The sequence below is a fragment of the Phalaenopsis equestris genome, unplaced genomic scaffold, assembly GCF_001263595.1.
Source record: "Phalaenopsis equestris unplaced genomic scaffold, ASM126359v1 Scaffold000002, whole genome shotgun sequence".
In the NCBI taxonomy this organism is placed as follows: Eukaryota; Viridiplantae; Streptophyta; class Magnoliopsida; order Asparagales; family Orchidaceae; genus Phalaenopsis; species Phalaenopsis equestris.
Window position 1 is genome coordinate 65,688,618 of NW_018164444.1, and position 8,521 is coordinate 65,697,138.

Here is an 8,521-nt window from a genome sequence, read left to right on the forward strand (position 1 = left end):
TATATATATATATATGAGCCCAATAAGATTACATGTCAACTCGAATTCTATTCATTTACACCTTTGTATAGTTTATAGTCATAGTGGGTCACTTCTGCACTTACGGGCCTTTTTCGTTTCTCATCTTATAGTTGATGGCTTTTTCTGATGAGATTCGTTGGCAGAATTATTAGTGCTTGGTGATATAAATAATAAAATTTAGATACTAAATATGTAAATTTTAATGTTTTGATCTGTGTTATTTATATAATCCTCCTTGATTTAATGTTAGTTTTATTGGAAAATGGTGTTATTAGGAATAAATTATTAATTATTTTGATCATTATTTAATTTATTTTCTTAAAAAATATAATACAATCCAGATAGTGTCTAATTTGTTCCTTATTTCGACCATGCTAATCTTAATGTTATTTTTCAATTTATCTTATTCTGTTGATAAGATAAAATTTAACTTCGAGTATGTTTGGGACGGCAGTGCGGCATTATAATTTTTCCTCTGTATTTTTGTTAAGTTCTCAAAAAATTGCTGTTGAAAATTGTATTTTCTATCTGATCTAACTGCCTATGATGTCTGTTAGAAAATTGCTTTCTCTCGTAATAGCTCCCATAACCTGTTTAACATTTAATTATCATATCATATGCCCACTTGGATGAGGCATAGTCCGTCTGAAATAGAATTTTATTGACTAATTTTAAGAGATAGTGGGCCAAATTTAATTATCCTTAAAAGAATAAAATTTTTTGAATGATTGCTCCTATGGCTGTAAGTGCTTGATAAGGACTTGTCTTCAATTTGACCACAAAATAATAAAAATAATAATTAAATATGCAGAACATAAACTATATGACAAGAATCTGAAAAAGAAATAAATAAATAAACAAAATCTAGTTGTATTTGAATGAACAGATTTAGTGGCTTATTTGATGGCTTGAATTTAGGAAATTTGATTTGAAAAATTAGTTTCTAAATTGTGTCATTTTGTTGGATAACACTAGTATAAAAGAGATAAAATAGGAGTCATGTTGAATTTTTAAGTGGAAAAATCTAGAAATAAAAAAAAACCGCGGGGCCTAGTCCATTTAAAATAATACACTATTTAATTGTAAGTACATAAACTCGCTCATATTGAATTAGAAAATATTAAATTATAGTTTTGATGTACAACGATAGTTCAACAATAATAATTTTAATGGGCCGCAAAGGCCATAGTCGATTTTTATGAAAGCAGTAGTCTGTCATGAATATTGTAAACGGTAAGAGTAGTTTAAACTTGATGTAAAGGCATTAGTTGAAAGTCGTGACAGATGGTTGCTTCAGGAGCGTCAGTTAACCAAAAAAGTTGTAATGGGGAGCTACAGGTGTTGTGAGCCATGTAAGCCCATAACGGTGAGCTGCGATAACATCAATAAGCCACAGAGTTTGGAGTTGGGAGCTGCATGAGCTGTGAGTCGTCCAAATCGTAGTGATGAGCTGTAATAACGTTTGTAGGCCATAGAGTCTAGAGTTATGAACTGTATGTGCCGTGGAATAGATCGCAGAAGACCATAGTTGATTTTTATGAAAACAATATCTATCATAAATGTTGTAAATTGTAGGAGTAGCTTCAACTTGCTGTAAAGTCAGTTGTTGAAAGTCGTGATAGATGATTACTTCAGGAGCGTCAGTTAGCCAAAGAAGTTGTAGTGGGGAGCTACAGAAGTTGTGAGCCACGTAAGCCCATAACAATGAGTTGCAATAACATCAATAGGCCACAAAGTCTGGAGTTAGGAGTTACATGAGTTGTGATCGTCTAAGTCGTAGTGATGAGTTGTAATAATGTTTGTAGGCTATAGAGTCCAGAGTTAGGAGCTGTATTAGCTATGAACCATGTAAGTCGTAGTTAGTTACATGGGCCGCATTAGTGAGTTGTAATAACATATGTAGGTCACATATGCCGGAGTTGGGAGCTGAGTGAGTTGTAGGCCATGTAGGTCCTGGTTGGTCATGTAAGTCGTAATCGTGAGTCACAATAGCGTATGTAAACCACAAAGGTGGGATCTGAACTTGCATGAGTTCAGGCCATAGTTGATCACATAGGCTGTAGTGATGAGCCATAATAATGTCTGTAAATCGTAGAAGAGAAAGTTGGAAGCAACATAAGTTGTGGATCATATATGTCGTAGTTGTTCGCATGGGTTGCAGTGCTAAGCAGCAATAACGTTCGTAGGCTACAGAGGTTGGAATTGAGAATGCATCAGTAGTAGACTACATAGGCCATAATTAGTCACTTAGGTCATAATGGTGAGCTGCGATGAGAGAACTTCATGACTTCAGATGAAGTTATCATATTCTGAGTACAATGATCGTAAGCCGTTATTGAAGAGATTTATTGTTGAATCCTCAATACGTCGTTACTCATGATCACTTATTGGGAGTATGTTGTTACATCGTATGCGGGTGTGCTATTGTACTGAATTCTGGTTGCGTCGTTGAATTGTTTTTAGGGTGTGTGCGTCGTTGCATTGTTTTCAGGATGTGTCATTACATTGTCTTCGGGTTCATTATTGCACTATCTTCGGGGTGCGTCGTTAAACCGTCTTAGGGGTCAGCCGTTGCATAATGTTTAACACGACGCATTGCTCCTTAGGGTGTTTCGTTATTCTACAACGTACGTTGTTATTCCACACAGAGCATTACTAAAATGAACAAAGGTGGTCAGTAGTGGTCAACAGCGACCGACGAGCGGTGGTAGGCAACTGCAGAAGCGATAAGTGTTTGTTGGTTCTTTGATCCAGAACAACGTTGGATTTCGGCTCCTCGTTCTGGTTCTTGGTCTAGCTCTAGTTATTGGTCTTTCGGTCTTCTTTCATTACGAGTGTAGGGCTTTATTTATAAAATCTAAGAGTAGTATCCATTGTAAATAAGTAAATTATCTAAACCACTCCATCAGATGACCCCGAAAGTCTCTCAAGATTGGACGATATTTTTGTGGACATTTTAGTTTCTTGTTGATGTCAAAATTGAGTAATTTTTGACTCGTTGGATTCGTCTTGTCGAGTCGCTCGATTCAACTATAAGCATGTCATGTTTTATAATCCATTTGAACTTCTAATTAGCGAGTTTAATGACTTGATTTGACTTTGATTGGGTCAATTTTGGTGTCATTAAATCATTCTTGTCGAGTCTGTCGGTCTGACTATAAGTTGGTTGAGTTTTGAATTATATTTAATTTGAGTTTGGAAATTTCTTCCTCAGTAAAAGCTCTGAGATTCATGTCATGCCTCTAGATTCATATTAGATCACAAAAATTTGCTGATGACATATCAATTTTATATTCTTATATGTATGCATATATATGTCTTTTCAAATATTATTACAACTCATTAAAAACAAGTATTTTATTATTACATTTAAATTATGCAGAAACATCCTAATGTTTTCCATCCAAAAGCAACTAATAGAGCTTTAAAATGCAGTTCAAATGCTAGAAATGTTAACATTATTTAATAAGTACCACTCAAATTTTATGCATTCACATGTCTAACGCATAAATTTTGATATTTAATTATATAATATTTTAATATCATAATCACATCAAAATATATGCACAAAAAAAAAACTTCATTTGAAAAGAATAAATATTAATAGTATTTTTATGTGATGTGAAATGGTATCGTATCATCGCCTGTAATTAGCTCTCCGCCCATTTTGTTCCTCCAGCCATCCAAAACGTTGCCGCTCCTTCGACGTGTCTGTTCTCCAGCAACAACTAGTTGATGAGTTGCCACTCATTCCTTCCATGAACTTAAGATTTCTCCTTTTTTAGGTTCGAATAATGCTCTAATTGCAGGATTTGACTTCTCATACGACTGAACATAAAAGTAGAAAAATATAGATTCCCTCAATTGAGAAAATTATGGATCCATTTGTAATTAAGCTCCTCAAATGCTCACAACGAAAGTCTAATTATGTACTTGATGGCTTATTTCAGGAGGAAGGCAGGCGGGCATGGCTGAGTGGAGCGATGGCGGTGGTGGGCCTGATCTTGCAATTAGTGTTAGTATGATGCTGATCAAAGTTCGCTAGGCTTTAAGATATTTGTTGCGACGCGTATAGCTCGTTGGTAGATCTCACATGCGGCTGGCTTCTGGCTATTTCTGCTACATTCAATCTGTTATTAGGTTTGGGACTTGATTATAGCTTTTGGTTTTCTATTTTTTTTGTTTTTTAGTTTTGCTTTCCAGCACAGCTTGTGTTGTTGGATAACAGCCAATCAGCATGTAGGAATCATATTGGTGGGTGTCATTGGTGCCCCATCATCAATGGGTGCTGGACAATGCATGTTGAAAATTAATTTTAAAATTGTTTAATTTGCTTTGGATGAATGCCGTATAAAATGTAATTATTTGTTTTTATGCATTACATTCATTTTAAAATAAATCAATGATAACCCTGAAAGATCATAAGCAAGATTGTGAAATTTGGGCCGGATATTAAACTAGTAGAACTAAATGTTCTAGGTTTAATGGTTCAACTGGGGTTAAACCAAAGGGTGAATAGGACGACGTAATAAAAATTTAAATTATTTTAATATAATTTAATAAAAAAAATAATGATACATGAATATTATTTTTATCGATTCAAAAAATAATATTTTAATTTAAGACTATTTTTTGAATATTTGGAACAATATTCTAAACAAAAAAATTAAGATATGATAATATAACTTTTTTTTTAATTTAAATATCATATTATTGTCCATCTAATTAGAATCAAAAGACATTAAATAATGTTTAAACTGACCAGTTCCTTAAAAATTAAACTGGTTCACAAGTTCTTCAGTTGTTGTTTCTGGCGAGTTTAATCTCGGTTCTATACAAAAATTGTTCTGAGCTTGGACTGACATGGTTGAATGACCGGTTCACGATCAAATCGGCCGCTTTGGTCTCATTTTTAAAAGCATGGTCATAAGTCAAATTCTCCATAGTACCAAGTGCAATAATTGGAAACCACAAAATGGGCTTGGAGCTAAAGGCACTAGCAATCACTTGGTCCTAAATCATCATATTATAGCTCACTAGAACACCCTCATTTATCCAGGATCTACTTGATATATTTGTAAAATAGGTCATATGGCGAACATTAGAACACTTAATAATAAGGATTGTATTGTTTCTTTCAGCTCGAGTACCGAAAGGCTAATCCAAATTTAAGGGGAGGAGATGCCAATGGCTAATCCGAATTTAAGGAGAGGAGATGCCATTGTTGAAGCCAAGCACTTGGAAGATAGTTGATTCAAGAATAAAATGGTTTCCACTAGACAATGTAGATCTTAACAGCTTTATATTAAATGAAGAAAAACGATGGAATGAGCCTAAAATATGCTCTTAACATGGAAAACATTGAAGTTACGATGAATTTTTCTTGTCATCAAATTTTAATAATTGTAAGATTTTGAAGGGAGACAATCCAAATGCATTTAGAGATATCTGAGATCGTCCTTTAAATAAAAGGGCATTACATACATACCACCCAATTCTTATTCTTTTACATATCTACACTCAAGCTTTACTTTTTACAATTATACCATCCAAATCTTTTATATTACATATAAAAATATCACTATTTTAGCTTTACAAAATTGAAATATACATTTACATACATCTATAAGGTGACATGCATGAAAATATTGAAGATTAGTTGTGACATACAAAAATTTTCTTCATTCCGCAGGACTCTCCGGGGCGTGTCACATGAGGCAATTTTTTGAGCACGAAATATTCAACCTTCAATTAAAAATCATCTAGAACTCCAATTTCAGTTAAAAAATAGTGCAGTCTCTACTATAAGATTTAACACGTAAAAAATTGAGGTGTCTCATTCTGCTTAATTCTCTTTTATTCGAGTATGTGTTGGATTTTCATGCAACGTTAAGACGCTAAATAATTATTCTATCTTCGCGGGCCTTCCGACACGCATCAAGATGTTAAATATGTAAATACATAAGAATTGAGTCGGATCTATGTAAATATTCCTTAAATAAAATATATTTAACTAAGTTGAGACAATACACAAATATGAGAGGGTAAAATTGTATTAGCTGATGAAAACAAAAGAGATGTTTACTTCCAAAGAACTTTGTCCCCTCATCCCCCAACCCCTCTCACCAACCCTCTAATAAATTGGCATATATGAAATAAATATGCATTTATAAGACGTCATAGAGAGCTATCATGTGGAGGCAATTATCAATGACCACCAAAATAAATGAAATGGGTGGTTTTTAGGTAAGTTGGCAAGAGAATAATACAATGGACCATAAGCATCCAATAAGGTGTAACAATTAAAGCAAGGGCTATCAAAGAGGTTGATGTTGGCATCATTCCCTAACAAAAAAATTGAGCCAGTTTATGCAAGTAAGCCGTTAGAACGAGTTGTTAGGCACAATAAACAAGCGATAAAAAAAAAAAAAAAAAAAAAAAAAAAAAAAAAAAACTAAAAAAACACCAAAAAAAAAAAAAAAAAAAAAAAAAAAAAAAAAAAAAAAAAAAAAAAAAAAAAAAAAAAAAAAAAAAGAAGACTACCAATTAGTAACTTCTTTAATCATGCATTTTATCTTATGAAGAGATCAAAATTAATAAGGTATATAGTTCTATAAAATCAATTTAAAAAATTGAAGCCTTATTGTTAAGGAAACAAGTTTATATTTATGATTTTCTATGCTAAACTTTTATAGAAGAGTTAATCCATAGATAACATCTTAGAGAAAAGAGAGATCCCTAGATTCTTAAAATGAGGAGATCTTGATGTTAGTTCTGGTGGAAATACTAGCCAATTCTATTAGAAATATAATGAGCAAATTTGATTGCTTGATGGTCTTTAATCAAGAGGTTAAAAAAATTTATGAGATGCTAGTTGAGGTTAACTACATAGAAGCTTCATTAGTATTTTGTAAAATTTAAAAAGAGAAATAGAAGTACAATTATTACATTATAAAAGTTAGTTAAAAAAAATTAGTAGCCTCATGAATGATCTTCAGAGTTAGTAAAAGAGGTTGAATAGATAACATTTGTAATGTTACTTAAATTATTTTTACCTTTGATGTTAAAATATAAAAATTTTAAATGATGTTCTTTTTTGGATAAATAATTAATATTAACCATTCATATGAGCTAGTTGTATTCAAAGTTGATCTTTAATATCCTTAGCATCACATAAAATGCTTAAATTAAGAAAATAAAACTATAGTAATGAAAATATTCTAGACCAAAAATGAAAATGTTACAAACATTGTTTATAATTTTCACTAAAAAATATCAAGATCAAGAGATTTAGAGTACTTCTGGATAATATTTTGATTATGGTGGTAAAAGGAGCTATTTACTTGAAAGAATGTGGAAGTAATTCACATGGTAACTAGGTCATATGCCAAATTTTAGGCATACATACTAATCATAAGAAAAGTAATATTCAAATAAGGAAATATGCTTAAATAAATTCTAGATTAAAAATGAGAGGGTGGAAGAATGTCTTGCCACCGACCCATTTGATATAAATGGCACTACCATAACCAGTATTGTTGCGTGCCAGAGAATTCACAATGGTAGAGTTATATTAATATCTCAGCGTTGCACGAGAATCAAACACAAATAAAAGAAGGGTTGATATAGGGATCACATGGGTGTTTTTACATGAAAAATTCAAAAGGGTAAAAACCACAAGGCCTAAACCAGTTGAAATAGTTTCGCCATGTCAATATAGGTTACAACACTTTACCGGCCCTTAACTAGAAGGAAGCAATATTACGTAAGTGACAGTTATCCCACTAGAATAGTGATGTTAAGGAAGTGGTGACGATCCAGTTGCTATGATGGAAGACTGGTGACAGAGATGACACAACAGTGATGGCCAAATAACAATGGTTTGAGTTGGTGGTGGTTTGGTGACGGTGGTGGTTTGGTGACGATGATGGCTAGGCAACAATGGTCCGATAGTGATGTCAGACAATAGCGGTGACCTGACTGCAGTGGTTTAAAGTGATAGCAGCCAGACGACAGTATCACAGTCAAACGACAGTAGTTTACTAGTGGCAACGATCGCGATTTGATAGCAGCGACGGCGTTGGCCAAGTTGCAGTGGCCGAGTAGAGTTAGTTCGGTGATGGTGGTGTGAAGCAATCATGGTCTGGGTATAGCAGTGGCCTAACGACGGTGGTCATATGGTGATGAAGCTCAATAACACTTAAGAGCTTGGAGCTCTTTCACCTTTTTCCTCTAGGACTTGGTCCCCCTTCACGAAGAGATATGAATATTTATGGATTTTATGAGTTGCATGCTCCGCAAATATTGCATGAATCCATACCACTCCATCAGATGATTGAAAATGATCGCTTAAATGTAATAATATTTTATGAGTATGTATGTTTCTTAACGATATCAAAATTGAGATTCATTTCCTCGAGAGACTCAATTTAACTATAAACTTGTAAAATTTAAAGATCACTTACTCTCTTAAATATATCTTAAAGTTTCTTTTTAGATT

The 8,521-nt window shown here is 33.2% G+C and overlaps 2 protein-coding genes across 2 annotated transcripts in view; one reads left to right on the top strand and one right to left on the bottom strand.

Moving 5' to 3' along the window:
• Positions 1 to 4,364, top strand: part of LOC110017935 (glucan endo-1,3-beta-glucosidase 11-like) — a 5,891-nt gene extending 1,527 nt beyond the window's left edge. The window contains exon 2 of the mRNA XM_020715104.1: positions 3,972 to 4,364. Within this exon, the coding sequence (XP_020570763.1) occupies positions 3,972 to 4,046 (75 nt within the window). The 3' untranslated portion in view covers positions 4,047 to 4,364. The remainder of the gene's footprint in view (positions 1 to 3,971) is intronic.
• A 454-nt stretch (positions 4,365 to 4,818) lies between these two features.
• Positions 4,819 to 8,521, bottom strand: part of LOC110019696 (trimethylguanosine synthase-like) — a gene marked incomplete at its 5' end in the record, with an annotated part of 4,366 nt that continues 663 nt past the window's right edge. Inside the window, 1 exon segment of the mRNA XM_020717484.1 lies at positions 4,819 to 5,034. Coding sequence (XP_020573143.1) covers positions 4,819 to 5,034 — 216 coding nt within the window.